Source organism: Coregonus clupeaformis, chromosome 25 (assembly GCF_020615455.1).
Source record: "Coregonus clupeaformis isolate EN_2021a chromosome 25, ASM2061545v1, whole genome shotgun sequence".
Taxonomy (NCBI): Eukaryota; Metazoa; Chordata; class Actinopteri; order Salmoniformes; family Salmonidae; genus Coregonus; species Coregonus clupeaformis.
In genome coordinates, this window is record NC_059216.1 from 4612531 (window position 1) to 4635300 (window position 22770).

At 44.3% G+C, this 22770-nt stretch overlaps 1 protein-coding gene across 2 annotated transcripts; it reads left to right on the plus strand.

Moving 5' to 3' along the window:
• Positions 1-8300: 8300 nt before the first annotated feature.
• LOC121538822 (tumor necrosis factor alpha-induced protein 2) lies at positions 8301-22104 on the plus strand. 2 transcript variants are annotated; one of them, XM_041846993.2, is made up of 12 exons: positions 8301-8487; positions 17025-17231; positions 17493-18147; positions 18246-18357; positions 19258-19380; positions 19512-19606; positions 19734-19829; positions 19929-20055; positions 20351-20476; positions 20594-20761; positions 20879-21000; positions 21243-22104. In XM_041846993.2, exons 1-12 carry the CDS (start codon positions 8454-8456, stop codon positions 21388-21390), a joined length of 2013 nt encoding a protein of 670 aa, XP_041702927.1. In that variant the 5' UTR covers positions 8301-8453; the 3' UTR covers positions 21391-22104. The 2 variants fall into 2 exon arrangements, with proteins under 2 accessions (XP_041702927.1, XP_041702928.1); XM_041846994.2 differs by having other exon boundaries at positions 20606-20761.
• Positions 22105-22770: the final 666 nt, after the last annotated feature.

Sequence of the window (22770 nt, forward strand, 5' to 3'; positions counted from 1 at the left end):
TATAATTTGGGGGGGGGTAGATTAGCTTTATTATTGCACATAGATTGTGGCTTCCATCAATGTAATTGTCTGCATCATTTCCAATTCCCCATATATTTTTTGTAAATATATATATCTATTTTTAAATACATTTTCCTTTATTATTTTCCCCTAACCCTCCCATCCCTCACCTAATTGGAGTAAACTAATGGACAGCAACACTTATGCTTCTACTTCCAGTTTATACATACTATATACATTTTACTGACACAGTATATTTTACATTAGTTATCTTATGTTTGTTTTTAGTTCCATCCTTCATCTCCACACAACCCTTCTCATCTGTCTCTGAACACCATACCGTTTTTTATTTCTATTTGCCATATATTTTTCAACTGTGCTGTGATGTTTCACAAAAGTTCTGAACCTTTCTATTCTCATAGATTCTACATATGGTAAATAAATAAAAGGAATAAGAGTATTATATTACTGATCAAGCTTGGTAAGAGATTATTAAATATGTTTAAGTGATTGATAAGACTGAACTAGATCCATGATAATTCAATAATCAATATTGTGTTGCACCTTTAACCAATAGCCTAACAAATGAACAACTCTTACAAATAAAGTACAAAGACAACTTTTGATTGTCTTTAAGACATCCTCTATATAAAATTTCAACCAGACTGCCCAGCCAACCCGAGCTGCCTACACGCCCGACTCCCACCAGTCTAGTCAATAACTCAACTCTCTCCCCAACACAACTTCCTTCCCATCTTTTTTTATGTCTCAAGGGAATGGTTTGGAAAACAAAAGTTGAATGAAAACACACATACACCTACACATTGACACACAGAAATAGTACACCCTCCATATAATTCATTTCATAGGCCTAATAGTTCTGTAGAGCTCTTTTTACTTGCACACAATATAGCTGGGTAGCCCCGTCCTGTCCCTAGGGGTCCACAGCCCTGTAGCGCCCCAACCCAACACACCCCACTCACATTTAGGATCTTAGTGAAACATTCATTATTGGTTTCAGGTGTGTTAGGCCAAGGCCAGAGTGACAACAGTACAGCAGGCCCCCATGGCCAGGACTGTGCAGCCCAGCAGCTAGGGATTGCCTAACACTCCTTTTGTCGTACAATATTCCATATAAGGCATCCAGACCTTATGAAAGTTGCACAGTATACCCTTAATCTTAGTGAAACTGTACATAACCAACCTTCCAATGAATGAATTAACCACTATAAATGCTAGGTTACACAGTTTCTTCTGATAACAGTCTCCAGTATCAACATTTCCAAGCAAACAAAAACAGGGAGAAGGGAGAATCTGTAGACATGCTGAGATAAAAGAACATACTCTTTGCCAGAATTCAGCTAGCCTTCACAAGACCACAACATATACAAATATGTCCCGTTTTGTGCTTTACACCTCTAGCAGAATAATGCAATTTCTGTTTCACTGGCATATAGTACGTTCTATTGATGGTCTTAAACTGCAGTAATTTATGTCTGAGAGTATATGAACATGACTGGCCATACTAACACATCTGTATCCAGGGATGCGGGTCCCGACAGAGATCATTGCGGCGCGGTCGGAATTTTTCATGCTGCAGGCTGGAGCCGGCGGTCAGACGACTTTGGAATGAAAATATTTTTGTCACACAGATTATTTTTAAACGGTCCTCTTTCTGCTATGTCTGCGTTGCCTACCTATTGTATTAAAATCACATATTTCTCACATTATTCACACCAGTGGCGACCCGTCATTCAGGGCAAGTGGGGTAGAGCCCCACCTGTTTTGAGCCTCACCTGTTTAGCTAAAAAAAATATAGAACACTTTTAATTTTTTGGGGTTGCCTATTTTGCATGTTATTTTGGCATTAATACATGTCACATATCAATGTGCAAACAGTGTAAAAATAAATAATCATTGAGTTAATAAAGCCGCATACAAACTTGGTCTCTTTTTTGCTTTCTTGAGTAAGGCAGCTCCAAAATGCAGGTGTTTCAGCCTAGCTCAGTGCTTTCTGTGGTGGTGGGGAAGCCAGCGGAAAATATGGAGCGTAGGGGTTGGCAATGTTCTCTATTTGCGCCGTGATTGGCTCAGTGTTCTGTCACTCATGGGGACACTACGTCACTGCAAAATCTACAGGTAGAGCTAAAAAATTCAAGCCCCTTGGGTGCTCCCATAGACTTACATTAGAAGTGCCCATCCAAGAAGGCTCAAGGTCATTGGCCACAGATAAAATGACATCAAGTCACGTTATATCTACAGTAGCTTTGATTGAACTGATCATGTCAACATCATACTTTCAAAATCTTGTAATGTAATATGCCAGGGAGATATGTATACTGTAGCTAAGAAAGTAATACTAAGTGTATGTTGTGTAGTAAACTGTTAGTTGCCCATGTGCCTCACCCTAATACTTTGGTCCCTTTTCCCCTCATTATTTAGCCTACTGTTCTGACTTGGTGGTGCACATGTAGCCTATGGCCTGTTTTAGAGAGATGTCATCATCGAATATTGTAAGACCTTTCATTCTGCTTAAATGCCCCCTTTATTTATCCTACAGTTCTGACTTAGTGCACAGGGAGAATACTGTAAGAACGGCCCATGTTCTGAATTCTGTCACTGTACATTTCAAAAGTGCTGAACAAATAGCTACATTGACTACGTCCATCCTAGCTCGCTCATTAATGTCTTAATCGAAATTACAGATTGCCTCTTATCCGCTCGTCGTCCCTGATGCCATAGTTTGTACATCTCAATTGTCAGTAGAAACCACGTTTGTTTAAGCAAGTCAGCCATATCAGCTATGTTCTTTTTAAAGGCAGTACATGAGGCTGAATGAACTGTTTCGCTGCCAGACAAGGCTCTGCTGACAGCCAGGTGTAGCAGTGGTAAGGTGTTGGGACTGCTGTTGGGACTGCTGTTGGGACAGCTTTATGTAGGCCCTAACAGTTTGAGGGCACAGTTTGTCACCGTTATAGTGCAAATAATGTATTGTTTAGTACTGTGTTGTGGCTTTGCTGGCATGCATAAAAAATAAAAATAAAGAAGTTTGCTCCACCAAGATTTACATTGTCACGTTCGTTCATCGACGGGTCAGACCAAGGCGCAGCGTGATATGCATACATGTTTATTTGGAACGAATAAACAAGCGACAAAACAACAAACTAAACGAAACGTGAAGTCCACGGTACACAAACAACATACCTCACACGGAACAAGATCCCACAACCCACTAGTGCCAATAGGCTGCCTAAGTATAGTCCCCAATCAGAGACAACGAGCGACAGCTGCCTCGATTGGGAACCACACCGGCCAACATAGATCTAGACATACTAGACTTATAACATAGACCTACACCACATAGAAAATACACACCCTGACTCAACAAATAAGAGTCCCCAGAGTCAGGGCGTGACAGTACCCCCCAAAGGTGCAGACTCCGACCGCACAACCTTTACTTAACAGGGTAGGGGCCGGGTGGGCATTCCGCCTCGGAGGCGGATCCGGCTCCGGGCGTGACAACCACCTATTCTCCGCCTCCCTGTTGCGCCCCTGGTCTGGTCTGGACCTCGGCGCACTGCTTCCCCTCTCCTTCTTCCCACTATACTCCAAGCCCTGTCTGGACCCTGGTGTGGGAGGCCCCGAACCTGGAGAGGGGCTGACGTCTGGGTCTGGACTGGAGCCGCTGACCGGAGCTGGACCGGGCACCGGTGGAGCGGACTGCTCAGGTTCCGGACTGGAGCCGCTGACCGGAGCTGGACTCGGCACCGGTGGAGCGGACTGCTCTGGCTCCGGAGTGGAGCCGCTGACCGGAGCTGGATCAGGCACCGGTGGAGCGGACTGCTCTGGCTCCGGAGTGGAGCCGCTGACCGGAGCTGGATCAAACACCGGTGGAGCGGACTGCTCTGGCTCCGGACTGGAGCAGCTGACCGGAACTGGATCAGGCACCGGTGGAGCGGACTGCTCTGGCTCCGGAGTGGAGCAGCTGACCGGTGCCGGACCAGGCACCGGTGGAGCGGACTGCTCTGGCTCCGGAGTGGAGCAGCTGACCGGTGCCGGACCAGGCACCGGTGGAACAGGCACGGGCCGTGCCGGACTGGACACACGCACCACTGGTCTGGTGCGAGGAGCGGGCACGGGCCGGACCGGACTAGGAACACGCACCACTGGCTTGATGCGAGGAGCAGGAACGGGCCGGGTTGGCGACGCGCACCACTGGCTTGATGCGAGGAGCAGGAACAGGCCGGGCCGGACTGGCAACGCGCACCACTGGCTTGGTGCGAGGGGCAGGAACAGGCCGGGCCGGACTGGCGACGCGCACCACTGGCTTGGTGCGAGGAGCAGGAACGGGCCGGACCGAACTGCGAAGGCGGACTGGAGGTCTGGAGCGGAGAGCTGGCACAACCCGTCCTGGCTGGCTGCCCACTTTCGCACTACACGTGCGGGGCGCTGGCACAGGACGCACTGGGCTGTGCACGCGCACTGGCGATACAGCTCGTAGAACTGGCGCAGGATATGCGGGACCGAGGAGGCGTACTGGAGACCAGGAGCGTTGAGCCGGCACACCCCGTCCTGGCTGGATGCCCATCTTCGCACGGCACGTGCGTGGTGCAAGCACAGGACGTACAGGACTGTGCCGGCGCACTGGCGACACAGTACGTAGCTCCGCATAACACGGAGCTTGCCCAGTCATACGCCTTCTCGCGTGAGTACGGGGAGTTGGCTCTGCTCTAACACTAGGCTCCGCCAACCACCCTTTTAGCCCCCCCAAAAAATGGCTCTTGGGGCTGTCTCTCTGGCTTCTTCCTCGACCGGCTTCCTCTGTGTTGCCATTGCTCCTCTCCTGCCTTGGCATCTACCTTCGCCCATGGTCCTTTCCCCGCGAATATCTCCTCCCATGACCACAAATTGGCCACCTGTGACATGGCCATCCGCTCTGCCTGGACACGCTGCTTGGTCCTCGTTTGGTGGGATCTTCTGTCACGCTCGTTTACAGACGGGTCAGACCAAGGCACAGCGTGATATGCATACATGTTTATTTGGAACTAATAAACAAGCGACAAAACAACAAACTAAACTAAACGTGAAGTCCACGGTACACAACATACCTCACACGGAACAAGATCCCACAACCCACTAGTGCCAATAGGCTGCCTAAGTATGGTCCCCAATCAGAGACAACGAGCGACAGCTGCCTCTGATTGGGAACCACACCGGCCAACATAGATCTAGACATACTAGACTTATAACATAGACCTACACCACATAGAAAATACACACCCTGACTCAACAAATAAGAGTCCCCAGAGTCAGGGCGTGACATACATGCTAAAATCGCCACTGATTCACACACAGAATTTGCTGCTTCAACTTCAGTAGCCTAACTTTCCTAGTTGGGCGTGAGAGTTCAAGTGCTCCTAGTATTTGTGGTCTCATTGAAACAAAGTAGGATGCCTACATAGGCAAAGAATCACATGGCAGTCTCATCCTTTTCAACTGTTAACATGCACCTGCAACAAAGATAGCTCAGATGTGCGAGTGCCTTTTGAATTTTGAATCACAATTCACTTGAATATGAAATTAACTTAAATATGATTAGACTGTAGTTTACTACAGTGTCTGTATATAAATATTGACAGTGAAAAGAAGTGGAGGGCGCTCAACCAACATGAGTTGAAGTGCAATCAAAAAATGAGTCATGATTGAAAAGGAAAAGGCACAACGCGCACATAGGTTAGGCTACTATGGTGAGCGAACGTTTTAAAATAAGTATGGATTACCCATTTATTTGTCTCTGCCCGCAAATCGTCCTCCTAAAAGGTAGGCTATATCCTATAGGACTATGCAAAACATAGAAAGTGTCGCTTATTCTTGCTGCCTTCAGTTCAGTAGCCATACCTGCGAGATCAGGTGCGCGTGTGGTCCCAATTAAATAGAGTAGGCTATAGCCTATGTATACATGGGCGGAGAAGCACGGGAGAGTTATGTTTCCAAGGAAATGTACTTCTGTCACGATCGTTCATTAACGAGAAGGACCAAGGCGCAGCGTGATATGTATTCATATTTATTTACGTACTGAACACACGACAAAACAACAAACGAAACGTGAAGTCCAAGGTAGACAAAATAACATACCTCACACGGAACAAGATCCCACACAGACTGGTGCCAAAAGGCTGCCTAAGTATGGTCCCCAATCAGAGACAACGAGCTACAGCTGTCTCTGATTGGGAACCACCCTGGCCAACATAGATCTAAACGATCTAGAAACTAAACATAGAAATAAACACAACACGAAATATACACACCCTGACTCAACAAATAACCGTCCCCTGAGTCAGGGCGTGACAACTTCCTAAATAGGCCTATGATTAGTTTACTACATTGCCTAGAAATAGGCCTAAATATTGATCACCCATATTTCTCCGCCTGAAAATCTTCCCACTCCTAAAAGGTAGACTATAAAAATAGCTCAAGAGAAAGTGCAAGTCTCTCCAACTCTGCTCTCTTCAAACTACATCTAGCATATTGGCAAATTATTTTTGCGCATTTGAAATTGCCTATAGGGCGCAAAATAGCTAGGACCATGGCAGGCAAACGAGCTGCGTCACATATGCCTAAAATAACATTGCGGGACTGCGGTTGGGTTTGGGACCGGTTCTTACGGTAGCGGGTGGGCGTCGGACAGAAAGCCAGCTGGTGCAGGCGGGAGCTGGAGGAAGAAATCGGTCCTGCGCAGACCTCTACTGTGCACCATGACAGTGAAGCCTGTAAAGTTAGAGCTGTTTATTACTGTGTCAGTGTGAAAATTAGGGAATTAGCTAGGGAAGCTGACAGATCAATAACATTACATTGACATACTGACTAATACAACTCACATTGCACTGAAAAAACGTCAGAATATCAATCTTCAATCGTTTGGCCGATGCATCGTTTGATTCCGGTCTAGTTTGATTGAGGCAAAAATAATAGCTAATGTAAGCCAACTTTTGGCCAGCTCTCTCTCTATCAACTGGCGAAAGCTTGCCAAGTTAATTTACTTCTGAAATGTGACAAAACAAAGGCTACAAAACATGTCCATACAAACAACTGCTGTTAGTAATAATAGCTACCTCATATCACTATCTGACAGATAACTAGAGGCTAGAGCTGACCTGGCTGTGGTAGCTACTCACTAGCGTAGCATATTCATTCACCTCAGTCGAGAGGGGATGAAACATTAGCTAACGTTACATGTCAGTTACAATACTAGCTCAGCACTGCGAATAAACACACGTTTTTTTCTGTTAGTTAAACAGCAGTTACCTTGACAGCTACATCAGTCAACTAAAGAGTAGCCAGTTTCTGTTCCTTTTACAACTCGGTGAAAGAGTGTAACCCATACACTAAACTATGCTCAACTCTCCCATGCTGGTCCAGCCAGCCTTCCAGAAGCTTTGCCTTCACACAGCCTGTCAGCCCGCTCTGTGGTGTCCGAGTGGTCCTAAATCCAGTCGGTTAAACACTCCAAACAGCCTACCCGACCACTCAGAGGCGTCCGCATGATCCTAAAGCACACCCTTGCCTTGTTTTTTTTATCACATTCCAATAATACAACTGTGGGGGGGGGGGACAAAAATGCCATTTCAGAATGTGGGGTATCCCCCCCCATCCCCAGTGAAAGTTGCGCCCCTGATGTTCAGTGTTGAACAAACTTAACCATTGAGGAAAGTGAAAGTACAACTATTTCCGGGCTACTTAGATGCATTTCGTTGCAGGTATTAGCCTACTTTTTTTACTTTTTTTTCTTTTTACCCCACAGTCCACAGTTCTGTTTTTGTGAGGTTAAGAGCGAGGATTTGAAATATAACATTTGAGAATTAAACCACAAAACAAATGCAGTCTTCTCCATTTGTTAGTTAAGTGAAAGCTTTAGTTTCCTTCCTTTGTATTCGTGTCTTGTATGACTATAGATTTCAAGTCCATCCCAAATAAATCCATACAACATCTACTGTATACTGTTCTCATAGTTCACTGATCATTTGTGTCAGCTCATTAATTATATTGTAGATATAATGATAAGCAAATGTATCATAAAAGTAATCATTATCTTATACATAAAGTTTTAGTTGAAGTCAATACACATTTGCCTGTTTATCATGTGAGATGCATGCAGGCCAACCCAGCACATGATAGGATTGGGAAAATATGTTTGAGACTGTTGTGACATGCTTTATGAAAAGAAACTCCAAAGTGTCAGATAACAGAAGCAAAGCTACACCAACATGAAAACCCATAACGTCATATGAGGAAGGAAGCAATGTTGCTAAAGAGCAGCTCAACCGTCTTATAAAAGGACTGCCCGGTATCCTCCTGAGGTGTCTATTGCTAAGCAACATTCAGTTCATCTTGACCACATGCAGGGGAGGTAGAACACTTGACCCATCATTTATAGCAGCGCGCGCTGTGGAAGAATGGAGTTATTTAGAGGGTTGAGGGATGAAGCAGGTAAGGCATGATCATTTCTTACGTTTTTCAAGTCTAGAACTCAATGACATTACATAACGGAAAATAAATCAGACTATTGCTTAGCTATGTCAATATTAACTATCTGTTTAAAACAGGTGATAAATTCCATAGCCTCAAATTTCTTTAGGGCTGATTCAATCAGATCCGCTTTAGCCAACATCTGCATAGCTGATGTTTTGACGGTGTTGGAGTTGAAACATTAGAGCAGTTACACCTGGCTATCAGCGGAGCCTTGTCTGGCAGCAAAACAGTTCATTCAGCCTAATTTATTGCTTGTTAAAAAAACATAGCTGATATGGCTGACTTGCTTAAACAAACGTGGTTTCCACTGACAATTGAGATGTATAAACTGTGGCATAAGGGAATGATGAGCGGATAAGCGGCAATCTGTAATTTCGATTAAGACATTAATGAGCGAGCTAGGACGGACGTTGTCAATATAACTGTTTGTTCAGCACTTTTGAAATGTACAGCGACAGAATTCAGAACATGGGCCGTTCTTACAGTGTTCTCCCTGTACACCAAGTCAGAACTGTAGGATAAATAAAGGGAGCATATAAGCAGACAATGAAAGCTCTTACAATATTCGATGATGACATTTCTCTAAAACAGGCTATAGGCTACATGTGCACCACCAAGTCAGAACAGTAGGCTAAATTATTAGGGTGAGGTACATGGGCTACTAACAACTTACTACACAACATACACTTAGTATTACTTTCTTAGCTACAGTATACATATCTCGCAGGCATATTACATCATTTATGCAGCAGCATACAGGACATTTTTGGACTCACCTTGTTGTACTGTGCTCACGTGAACAGGAAGGTGGCGCGGTGGTCCTTCACGGGCAAATGTTGTCATCAAACTTTGTCATCAAAGTCTGGCATTCTCTGGATTTATCGTGCTTTCAAGACAACTGGGAACTCAGAGAAAAACAAGGTTGAATCATGATGATGTCAGTGATCTTCAGGTAGGAGCTCTAGAAAGAGGCCAGAGTTCCCGACTTAGAATTCCGAGTTGGATGACTGTTCAAAACGTATTTTCCCAGTCGGAGCTAATTTCATTCAGAGTTCCCAGTTGTCTTGAACTGGGAACTCTGAGATTTCCCAGTTCCGAGTTTCCAGTTGTTTTGAAAATGCCAGAAGTCTTGCTGGATTGACAGCATGGCCAATGTTTAATGTTTATCCCTTTAAGCTTGGAAAAGAGACCTTTAAACCCAGACTTGGACCACACATCCACTCCACTGAATAGCAGGCTAGTGATTGCTTTGCAATGCTTGCAGTTAGCCACTGATTCCTACCAAACCACTCATTGTTGAATTTGCGATTTCCAACTTGTTGTGTAATGTTTATGTCCAATGGCGGATGAGCACCGATACGTTTTATCTATAATTTCTCTTCATAATTTCTCTTCATATGACAAGGATTGAAAAGGATTTGCCAGTAGATTGTCGACTTGATTCATGATGATGACTGCTAGCTTGCTAGCTAAGATTTTGAAAGTATGATGTTGACATGATCCGTTCAATCAAAGCTACTGTAGATATAACATGATTTGATGTCATTCTATCTGTGGCCAATGACCTTGAGCCTTCTTGGATGGGCACTTCTAATTTAAGTCTATGGCAGCACCCAAGGGGGTGACATAGTCCCCTGTAGCTCATTTGGTAGAGCATGGCGCTTGCAACGCCAGGGTTGTGGGTTCGTTTCCCACGGAGGGCCAATATGAAAATGTATGCACTCACTAACTCTGGATAAGAGCATCTACTAAAATGTAAATGTTTGAATTTTCGAGCTCTCCCTGTAGATTTTGCAGTGACATAGTGTCCCAATGAGTGACAGAACACTGAGCCAATCACGAGAGAACATTACCATCCCCAAGGCACCGTATTTGCCAAGAGTGTGCAAAGCTGTCATCAAGGCAAAGGGTGGCTATTTGAAGAATCTCAAATATAAAATATAATTTAATTTGTTTAACACTTTTATGGTTACTACATGATTCCATATGTGTTATTTCATCGTTTTGATGTCTTCCCTGTTATTCTACAATGTAGAAAATAGTAAAAATAAAGAAAAACCCTTTAATGCGTAGGTGTTCTAAAACTTTTGACCTGTAGTGTATTTTAAACCAAATACTTTTAGACTTTTACTCAAGTAATATTTTACTGGGTGACTTTCACTTTTACTTGAGTCATTTTCTATTAAGGTATCTAAACTTTTACTCAAGTGTGACAATTGGGTGCGGCTTTATTAACTCAATTATTTATTTATTTTTTACATTGTTTGCAAACTGATATGTGACACATATTAATTCCAAAATAACATGCAAAACAGGTGGGACTCTGCCCCACCTGCCCTGAATGACGGGTCGCCACTGCGTCTTTTTACAGATTTATAAACTCAGCAGAGAACGTTCTCTCTCTCTCAATTCAGCGCCACTCTAATGTTGAGGGGCGTTTCTTTAAAACATGCATCCAATCCCCTTGATCCCTTACATAATTAGACCAATCATATACTTCAATGTGCCGTGGTTCACAATGCTGTGACAGGACAGGACCATTACATTTACATTTACATTTACGTAATTTAGCAGACGCTCTTATCCAGAGCGACTTACAAATTGGTGCATTCACCTTATAGCCAGTGGGATAACCACTTTTCAAAATTTTTGGGGTGGGGTAAGGGGGGGGGTAGAAGGATTACTTTATCCTAACCCAGGTATTCCTTAAAGAGGTGGGGGTTTCAAGTGTCTCCGGAAGGCGGTGAGTGACTCCGCTGTCCTGGCGTCGTGAGGGAGCTTGTTCCACCATTGGGGTGCCAGAGCAGCGAACAGTTTTGACTGGGCTGAGCGGGAACTGTGCTTCCGCAGAGGTAGGGGGGCCAGCAGGCCAGAGGTGGATGAACGCAATGCCCTCGTTTGGGTGTAGGGACTGATCAGAGCCTGAAGGTACGGAGGTGCCGTTCCCCTCACAGCTCCGTAGGCAAGCACCATGGTCTTGTAGCAGATGCAAGCTTCAACTGGAAGCCAGTGGAGTGTGCGGAGGCGCAGGGTGACGTGAGAGAACTGGGGAAGGTTGAACACCAGACGGGCTGCGGCATTCTGGGTGAGTTGTAGGGGTTTAATGGCACAGGCAGGGAGCCCAGCCAACAGCGAGTTGCAGTAATCCAGACGGGAGATGACAAGTGCCTGGATTAGGACCTGTGCCGCTTCCTGTGTAAGGCAGGGTCGTATTCTCAGAATGTTGTAGAGCATGAACCTACAGGATCGGGTCACCGCCTTGATGTTAGCGGAGAACGACAGGGTGTTGTCCAGGGTCACGCCAAGGCTCTTCGCACTCTGGGAGGAGGACACAACGGAGTTGTCAACCGTAATGGCGAGATCATGGAACGGGCAGTCCTTCCCCGGGAGGAAGAGCAGCTCTGTCTTGCCGAGGTTCAGCTTGAGGTGGTGATCTGTCATCCACACTGATATGTCTGCCAGACATGCAGAGATGCGATTCGCCACCTGGTTATCAGAAGGGGGAAAGGAGAAGATGAGTTGTGTGTCGTCTGCATAGCAATGATAGGAGAGGCCATGTGAGGATATGACAGAGCCAAGTGACTTGGTGTATAGCGAGAATAGGAGAGGGCCTAGAACTGAGCCCTGGGGGACACCAGTGGTGAGAGCATGTGGTGCGATTCTCGCCACGCCACTTGGTAGGAGCAACCGGTCAGGTAGGACGCAATCCAAGTGTGAGCCGCGCCGGAGATGCCCAACTCGGAGAGGGTGGAGAGGAGGATCTGATGGTTCACAGTATCAAAGGCAGCAGACAGGTCTAGAAGGACAAGAGCAGAGGAGAGAGAGTTAGATTTAGCATTGCGGAGAGCCTCCGTGACACAGAGAAGAGCAGTCTCAGTTGAATGACCAGTCTTGAAACCTGACTGGTTTGGATCAATAAGGTCATTCTGAGAGAGATAGCAAGAGAGTTGGCTAAAGACGGCACGCTCAAGAGTTTTGGAGAGAAAAGAAAGAAGGGATACTGGTCTGTAGTTGTTGACATCGGAGGGATCGAGTGTAGGTTTTTTGAGGAGAGACCATGATAGAAGTTCCGCTCATGATGTTAAATTGCAGGCGCAGATGATCCGATTTCAGAATGAGTTGGAGTACTTTTCAATGCGTGAGATATAAGACGTGTGCCGTGAGAGCGTGAGAAGAGGGTCAAATGCGTGTATCTCATGACCAATGAGTGAGAGTTGGCAGCTCTGGTTCTACGCTATACAAGTAAAGTGGTCAGTCCAGTCGGGAGAGTAGAGCTATTCCTTTCGGTTAACACTTCTTTTTCTATATGGCTTAAGGTATGTCTATCCTGAATGCTTTCTTTTGCACATACTGAACGTTTGCTTCTAATTATCATAATATACTTATAAATGATATCTGCAGACTGTATATCTTATCTTTTACACACCTTTTTTAGGGTAACGTTAGATAAAGATAATGCCAGATAAAAAGGCCATACATTTTTTAATATTGTAGCGAATTTGGGGGTTACCCACAAGCAGGACTCGAACCCTGTTCAGCGACTGTCAAGCTAACACCTTAATCAAATCAAATCAAATTGTATTGTATTGGTCACATACATTTAAATACACTGCTCAAAAAAATAAAGGGAACACTAAAATAACACATCCTAGATCTAAATGAATGAAATAACCTTATTAAATACTTTTTTCTTTACATAGTTGAATGTGCTGACAACAAAATCACACAAAAATGATCAATGGAAATCAAATGTATCAACCCATGGAGGTCTGGATTTGGAGTCACCCTCAAAATTAAAGTGGAAAACCACACTACAGGCTGATCCAACTTTGATGTAATGTCCTTAAAACAAGTCAAAGTGAGGCTCAGTAGTGTGTGTGGCCTCCACGTGCCTGTATGACCTCCCTACAATGCCTGGGCATGCTCCTGATGAGGTGGCGGATGGTCTCCTGAGGGATCTCCTCCCAGACCTGGACTAAAGCATCCGCCAACTCCTGGACAGTCTGTGGTGCAACGTGGCGTTGGTGGATGGAGCGAGACATGATGTCCCAGATGTGCTCAATTGGATTCAGGTCTGGGGAACGGGCGGGCCAGTCCATAGCATCAATGCCTTCCTCTTGCAGGAACTGCTGACACACCCCAGCCACATGAGGTCTAGCATTGTCTTGCATTAGGAGGAACCCAGGGCCAACCGCACCAGCATAAGGTCTCACAAGGGGTCTGAGGATCTCATCTCGGTACCTAATGGCAGTCAGGCTACCTCTGGCGAGCACATGGAGGGCTGTGCGGCCCCCCAAAGAAATGCCACCCCACACCATGACTGACCCACCGCCAAACCGGTCATGCTGGAGGATGTTGCAGGCAGCAGAACGTTATCCACGGCGTCTCCAGACTCTGTCACGTCTGTCACGTGCTCAGTGTGAACCTGCTTTCATCTGTGAAGAGCACAGGGCGCCAGTGGTGAATTTGCCAATCTTGGTGTTCTCTGGCAAATGCCAAACGTCCTGCACGGTGTTGGGCTGTAAGCACAACCCCCACCTGTGGACGTCGGGCCCTCATACCACCCTCATGGAGTCTGTTTCTGACCATTTGAGCAGACACATGCACATTTGTGGCCTGCTGGAGGTCATTTTGCAGGGCTCTGGCAGTGCTCCTCCTGCTCCTCCTTGCACAAAGGCGGAGGTAGCAGTCCTGCTGCTGGGTTGTTGCCCTCCTACGGCCTCCTCCACGTCTCCTGACATACTGGCCTGTCTCCTGGTAGCGCCTCCATGCTCTGGACACTACGCTGACAGACACAGCAAACCTTCTTGCCACAGCTCGCATTGATGTGCCATCCTGGATGAGCTGCACTACCTGAGCCACTTGTGTGGGTTGTAGACTCCGTCTCATGCTACCACTAGAGTGAAAGCACCGCCAGCATTCAAAAGTGACCAAAACATCAGCCAGGAAGCATAGGAACTGAGAAGTGGTCTGTGGTCACCACATGCAAAACCAGTCCTTTATTGGGGGTGTCTTGCTAATTGCCTATAATTTCCACCTGTTGTCTATTCCATTTGCACAACAGCATGTGAAATTTATTGTCAATCAGTGTTGCTTCCTAAGTGGACAGTTTGATTTCACAGAAGTGTGATTGACTTGGAGTTACATTGTGTTGTTTAAGTGTTCCCTTTATTTTTTTGAGCAGTGTACATACAGGGTGGAGAACAAGTATTTGATACACTGCCGATTTTGCAGGTTTTCCTACTTACAAAGCATGTAGAGGTCTGTAAATCCAGAAAATCCCATTGTATGATTTTTAAGTAATTAATTTGCATTTTATTGCATGACATAAGTATTTGATACATCAGAAAAGCAGAACTTAATATTTGGTTCAGAAACCTTTGTTTGCAATTACAGAGATCATACGTTTCCTGTAGGTCTTGACCAGGTTTGCACACACTGCAGCAGGGATTTTGTCCCACTCCTCCATACCTTCTCCAGATCCTTCAGGTTTTGGGGCTGTCGCTGGGCAATACGGACTTTCAGCTCCCTCCAAACATTTTCTTTTGGGTTCAGGTCTGGAGATTGGCTAGGCCACTCCAGGACCTTGAGATGCTTCTTACGGAGCCACTCCTTAGTTGCCCTGGCTGTGTGTTTCGGGTCATTGTCATGCTGGAAGACCCAGCCACGACCCATCTTCAATGCTCTTACTGAGGGAAGGAGGTTGTTGGCCAAGATCTCGCGATACATGGCCCCATCCATCCTCCCCTCAATATGGTGCAGTCATCCTGTCCCCTTTGCAGAAAAGCATCCCCAAAGAATGATGTTTCCACCTCTATGCTTCACGGTTGGGATGGTGTTCTTGGGGTTGTACTCATCCTCCTTCTTCCTCCAAACACGGCGAGTGGAGTTTAGACCAAAAAGCTATATTTTTGTCTCATTAGACCACATGACCTTCTCCCATTCCTCCTCTGGATCATCCAGATGGTCATTGGCAAACTTCAGACGGGCCTGGACATGCGCTGGCTTGAGCAGGGGGACCTTGCGTGCGCTGCAGGATTTTAATCCATGACGGCGTAGTGTGTTACTAATGGTTTTCTTTGAGACTGTGGTCCCAGCTCTCTTCAGGTCATTGACCAGGTCCTGCCGTGTAGTTCTGGGCTGATCCCTCACCTTCCTCATGATCATTGATGCCCCATGAGGTGAGATCTTGCATGGAGCCCCAGACCGAGGGTGACTGACCGTCATCTTGAACTTCTTCCATTTTCTAATAATTGCGCCAACAGTTGTTGCCTTCTCACCAAGCTGCTTGCCTATTGTCCTGTAGCCCATCCCAGCCTTGTGCAGGTCTACAATTTTATCCCTGATGTCCTTTAACACAGCTCTCTGGTCTTGGCCATTGTGGAGAGGTTGGAGTCTGTTTGATTGAGTGTGTGGACAGGTGTCTTTTATACAGGTAACGAGTTCAAACAGGTGCAGTTAATAAAGGTAATGAGTGGAGAACAGGAGGGCTTCTTAAAGAAAAACTAACAGGTCTGTTAGAGCCGGAATTCTTACTGGTTGGTAGGTGATCAAATACTTATGTCATGCAATAAAATGCAAATTAATTACTTAAAAATCATACAATGTGATTTTCTGGATTTTTGTTTTAGATTCCGTCTCTCACAGTTGAAGTGTACCTATGATAAAAATTACAGACCTCTACACGCTTTGTAAGTAGGAAAACCTGCAAAATCGGCAGTGTATCAAATACTTGTTCTCCCCACTGTATATATGCATATCCTTTAAAAAAATATATTTCCCTTTATTACTTTCCAACCCCACCACCCCTTCCCTAATTGGAGTAAACTAGTGAACAACAATGCTTAGGCCTCTACTTCCAGCTTATACATACTATATACATTTTACGGACACAGTCAATTTTACAATAATTCTATTTAGTTTGTTTTTACTCCTGAACTTCCTCTACCCTCAACCTCTCCGATCGTTTTCATGATGTCCATCCGGTTTGCTTCTATATGCCATATCTTTCTAACTATGCTCTTTCACAAAAGCTCTCAACCTATAACCTATATACTTATTATGGACACAGTATGCTTTACATTAGTTATCTTGTTGTTATTAGTTGTTGTTAGTTGTTATTAGTCCCATCCTTCAACTCCATTCAACACCACCCATCTATCTCTTAACGCCATCCATATTGGATTTCTATTTACCATATCTTTTTCAACTGTACTGTGATGTTTTACAAAAGTTCTGAACCCTTCTATTCTCATTGTTTCTATAGATTGTAAATTTGCAAATAAACATTTTTGCTAAAAGTATTATTATATTATTGATCGATTGACTATGACTTTTCAGATCACCCGGTAGTGCTATCGCTACAATATTTAACAACGCAGCAGATTGAATACCATCAGTTTATAACACATTGTATCTGTAAACACCACCATTGGCATGCCACCTCTGATGCAAATGCAGTAAGTGTCCATCTGTCTCTGACTGTCTCTCTATAGTGATGTGGACCCTAGGGACTAGGAACCCAGTCTCAGGAACAGGATCCACTAAGCCAGACTCTCCAGTGGAACACAGTGGAAAGACAACATCAGCTGGAAGAAAGTTTAAACGTTTAAAATTCCTAAGACGGAATTCCAAGAGTAACACCAACATCACTGCTCCAGATGTCCACAACACATCCAGCGTTATTACTGCCCCTCTCGAGGGTGCGTAAACACTGCAATGAGTTCTGCCCTTCTCTATCTCATTGCATTTCTTTTTCAAATGAGTCCTTTCTTGTCAAAGGTTATTACCAAAATCCCTGATATGGAATTTACATTTTCCTTATGACTGATTCATTTCTTTATATAACATCTGTAGATGGTTATTATAACAGATATCATACAGCACATTCATATGTACATGTTTTAGGGCAGATAGTTTAGACACTGTAAACACTACACTGTCTTTGTTGTCTTTCCCCTCAGAGGTGTTGACCTTTGAGCAGAACCTTGAGAGAAATCGCCTGTCTGCTGCTGGCCAACAGCTGATTGAGAGAGAGGAGCATCTATATGGACAGATCTCAGAAGAGGTGGTTCAGTCGACCACAGAGAGGGAGAAGGAGGAGAAAGAGCAGCTCACCAGAGATCACAAAGCCCTCCTCAGCCACATAGACCTGGCTGTAAAGAGTTCTCTCAGTCCGGATGAAGACAGTCTGGAGGCTCTGAAGTCTGCAGTGAAGGCTATCCTACAGGAGGAGGAGCAGGATAGGCGATGGCTGAATCAGGAGGGTAAACAGCCTGCCTGGAGGCCCAGTGAGTGTAGACGTCACCACAACACTGTCCTCCAGAGCCTGGTGGAGGAGCGTATGGACAATGCCGAATTGCCCCCTGAAGAGAGCAACAAGCTACGCTCCTCCCTGCAGAGGGAGGTCTGTGGGAAGGGCAGACGCCTGCAGGAGGACCTGCTGAGGGTGGTGAAGGATGTGAAGGGCTGCTACCCAGAGGACATGGATATCTGCAACCTCTATGGAAAGATGTATCACCAAGCCTTCAGCGCAGGGATGAGGAAGATTGAAGAGTATGGGCTGGGCATGGAGGACTGCTCTTACCTCCTGCATTGGGTGAATGTTGCCTACCCAGAGTGAGTGATGTCTTGTTTGTGTTTGGTTATTAAAATACTATATAAGGAGGTTAGGAGATGTGATTGACTAACATAGTAACTCCTGGTTTTTGTTTTAGAATTCTACAAAATCCAGAACTGACCAAGGTGATTAACCCTGAAACGTTGGGAAAGCTGTTGACTGAGGAGTTGACAACACCACTGGAGAATCAATGTCTTACTCACAAAGAGGTAAATATGATTTAAATTAAAATGTGTCCTGCAAACTGGACCACAGCTTTCTGACCCACTTGTTTATGTTTTTGTACAGAAAAAGATTAGGGGCTCTATTTAATCTGTATCGCTGAAGCATTACAGATTGCGCGATAGAAATGTAAAGGTAATATCAGATTGAGCCGACATATGCAGCATTTACCGTGAAAGCAGTCTCCGCTAACGCGGGAACGTTGCCTTTAAATTTAAATCTCGCTGCAACGCTGAACTTCCGCAATACAGATTGAATAGAGCCCTAGATTTGCCCACCTACAGATGTAGGATCTTGCAACAACAAAAAAATGTTTTAAACAATTCAAGGTTTAAAAAGGCTTCTAATGTTTGTAATTTCCACGTACAATTTTCAGACTTGATTTGCCCTTATTAAAAATGTATCAACCCCTACAAAAATGTCAATTTATAATCCACACAATAATTCACATTTCCTGTTGTTGCAGGATTATTTTCCTGCTGTGAGAAGCAGGGTCAAATTAAGATCCTACATCTGGAGATGTAAATGATTGCTTGTGGATCATTTAAAAAAGGTTTATGGTAATATGCCCACACTCTTGAAAAAAAGGGTTCCAAAAGTGTTCTTTGGCTGTTCCTATAGAATAACCGTTTTTGGTTCCAGGTAGAACCCTTTTTGGTTCCAGGTAGAACTCTTTTGGGTTCCAGGTAGAACTCTTTTGGGTTCCATGTAGAATCCTCTGGGAAAAGGGTTCTACATGGAACCCAATAGGGTTCTACCTGGAACCAAAAAGTGTTCTTCAAAGGGTTATCCTATGGGGGCAGCCAAAGAACCCTTTTAGGTTCTAGATAGCAGAAATAAATGTTTCCCTTGTTAGATGCATTGTTTTGTTCATGCCCTGTTTTCAGACAGAGGTTCAGACATTGATCAACAAAGTGCTGAAGGTGGAGGAGCAAGCCTGGATGGATGGGTTTGTGCCTGAGCTCAGAGACGACTGTTACTTTAGCCCCTTGGCCATCGACGTAATTCAGGTAGACATCATATAGGAAATATTTGGCATCCTCATGCCTTTATTGCTCTAACTATTCAGTTAGTCACAAATTAAGTTGTTTACTTTAACAGGGATTAATTTAATAAATGTTATATTTCTCTGTCCCTATAGTTTATTAATGCTGCAGTGAAATCAGTAGAGACAGTTTTGGGAGACACGTCCAAAGTCCAGATAATTGTGTGCCTGTTGAAGGACTTCTTGAATAGGTAATATAAACTTTTTTCAGGAAATAATTGCATGTCCTGAAGTTACAATGCATTGTATTGTATTCTACTCCATATACTATCAAATTATGATTATCTATTTCTAATATACCAAATTACACACTTGCAGCTACAAGAAATTCCAGGAGAAAGTTCTCAAGGGAAGCAACAACAGAAACAGCAGAACTGTGATAATGGCCAATCTTGCCTGTGTTGAACAATTTAGGTATGTTTTACTTTTTCTTTGTGTGATTTGATGTCCAAATTGATAGGACCACCATGACATAATCTAGTCATCTAATTTGATGTCTATGATTCCACACAGGGACTATATTGTGAACAAAGCAGACATCTTCCCAGTGGATGTAAAGGAATGCTGTCTGTCCATAGTAGCTGATATGAAAAACATTGGCTACACATCTTTAACAAGCCCTATACACAAGGATCTCAAGGTATTGCTGACTTACACAACTCATCTCTCTTTGATTTTAAGTCTGAGTAAAGTAATGTAAAGTGGAATGTACCTACTAGCCTGTCCTTGCTCTTCATACAGTACTGCTCTATTGTCTATCTGCCCTCTCCTCTCCACACACACACACACACACACACACACACACACACACACACACACACACACACACACACACACACACACACACACACACACACACACACACACACACACACACACACACATACACACACATACACACATACACACACACACACACACACACACACACACAGTCTCAGTACAGCTGTCTGGGGACACCCGTCTGGTTGGAGAAGAAGAAACAGGTGTTTGAGATGCTGTTTGAAGGAATTAACAAACACACCCAGGATCTTAAGGGCTTGACTGACTCCTGTCATCAGGTAAATTGATTAACAGATTGATTGAGAGATGGAATGGCTGATTTCCTGGTTGGTTGGTTGGTTAATTGATAGATTCAGAAGTTGATTGGTTGGTTGGTTGGTTGATTAATTGGTCAGATGGTTGTGCAGGAGCTGCTGAGCCAGCTGCACTTGGAGGTGACAGTGGAGTACGTGAGGAGGCTACTGAAGAGGAAGATCAAGCTGAGAGACAAAGAGATGCAGGAGCAGGCGGCCAGGTTGGTGTGTGAGGATGGCCAGAGACTACACAAACTGTTCACTGAAGCGGTGAGAATACACTCACTCACTCACACACTCACTCACTCACTCACTCATTCACACACACACTCACTCACTCACTCACTCACTCACTCACTGGAGATCATATTGTGTTTGTTGTCACAGGGTTCCAGGGAGGAGTGGCTGAGTGACATCCTGCCCAGGATTGCTGAAGTGCTGAAACTCCAAGACATTTCCTCCATACAGCTGGAGATAGTGACTCTGAGTCAAGCTTACCCTGATCTCAGGTTAAACTTTTATACTTCTTATTCACGTAACTGTTGTTACTCAATACTGTAGCTATGTGATTTTGTATCTCCTTTGCATATTCTAATGCAGTGATTGCTTATATTGATACAGCTGAAACAGTTCATGTTATAATGCTAAATTCAGTTGAAGTGCCTTGCACAAGGCCAATAACACACTGCAGATGATGCTGTGTTTGCATTGAACACCCAGTGAGGTCAACCTTTTCACCTTTGACCCACAGTGAATTCCAGGTGTCCGCCCTGCTTAGCCTCAAATCCAACCTTTCTGCCTCTGCCGTGAAGAGGGTGAAGAAGACCCTCCTGGACAACCAGGACACCACCAGCTCCCTGGATGCCCCACCCTTTTTCTCCAAGTTACAGGTCAAATGAGTGTTAAGTCTGCAATGCTCTTGTAATTAAAGTACCCTAAAGAGGGGACTAGCATGGTTCTGGTACCGGTTGACCGAAATGGTTGCTTATAAATTGCTCTGTGGACACCATCGATTGAAATGCCGTGCGTTTAGCGATAACCCTAGATCTCACGGACTCGGGAGTACATCTCTTCCGCCTGTGTACCTCAGGCTGTGAAATCTGACACCACTTGAACCTGCCTACCATTTCATTCACTCTTCTGACTGCCCATTAACTCCTGGCTGAAAGCCACTGACAAAGCACATGCCTGCAATCCTTAGATCCTAGCACAGCAGGAGAGAATGGTTTCATCGCATCCAGAACTTTATCGAAGTCATCAAAAATAATTCATAGATTTTAAACAAATATTTTTTATTCTGTTTGTCATAGACGGACAAGATTAATATGAGAAGGCAGGCCAGTTCATAATGAGTTCAGGAAGCCAAGCTATAGTCCTGTCCGATGTTCAGAAGGGTGGGGGCAGAAGTTTTGTTCAAGAGAAACCTTTAGACAATATGCACATTTTCTCTAACACGAAACATACAAATATGTATTTTACAGTTATAAGGAAGGTGACATTTTATAGTTAGTCATTTTAGAATTTTATTGTAATATATTTAAAAAGCATATACGTCATTTCAAGCCTTATTCATACAGTTTTGTTGAATAGGAAATACATCATAAAATATTTCATATGTGTATCATATTTGTACTGTGTACTTGAGCTTGTGTCCTCGAAAGTGACTACACCTCAGCAATTTCAAAAAAAATAAAAATAATATTTCTTGGAGTATGCAAGTTATTGTTTATGGCCATCTCATGATAAATAATTTCTTTTGGGTTACATAGATTATATTTTAGATTACATTTTATATTTGACATCTAACAAATAACCATCCAGTGATACACCATTTTACTGTACTGTATTAGATTGGTGCAAAATAACCTTTTTATTTTGGGCATTCTTAAAGGGACCTATTAAACATTGTAATCCCCAAGCTGATGTCACGCCCCGACTCAGGGGACTCTTATATGTTGAGTCAGGGTGTGTATATTCTATGTTGTGTATATTCTATGTGTGTTATCTAGTATGTGTTTATCTATGTTGGCCGGTGTGGTTCCCAATCAGAGGCAGCTGTCGCTCGTTGTCTCTGATTGGGGATCATACTTAGGCAGCCTATTGGCACTAGGTAGTTGTGGGATCTTGTTCCATGTTGGAGGCTTGTATTGTTTGTTAGCCTTAGGACTTCACGTTTCGTTTGTTTATTGTTTTGTTGTGTGTTTATCAGTTGAATAAACATGTACGCATATCACGCTGCGCCTTGGTCTGACCTGTCCTTGAACGACCGTGACAGAAGA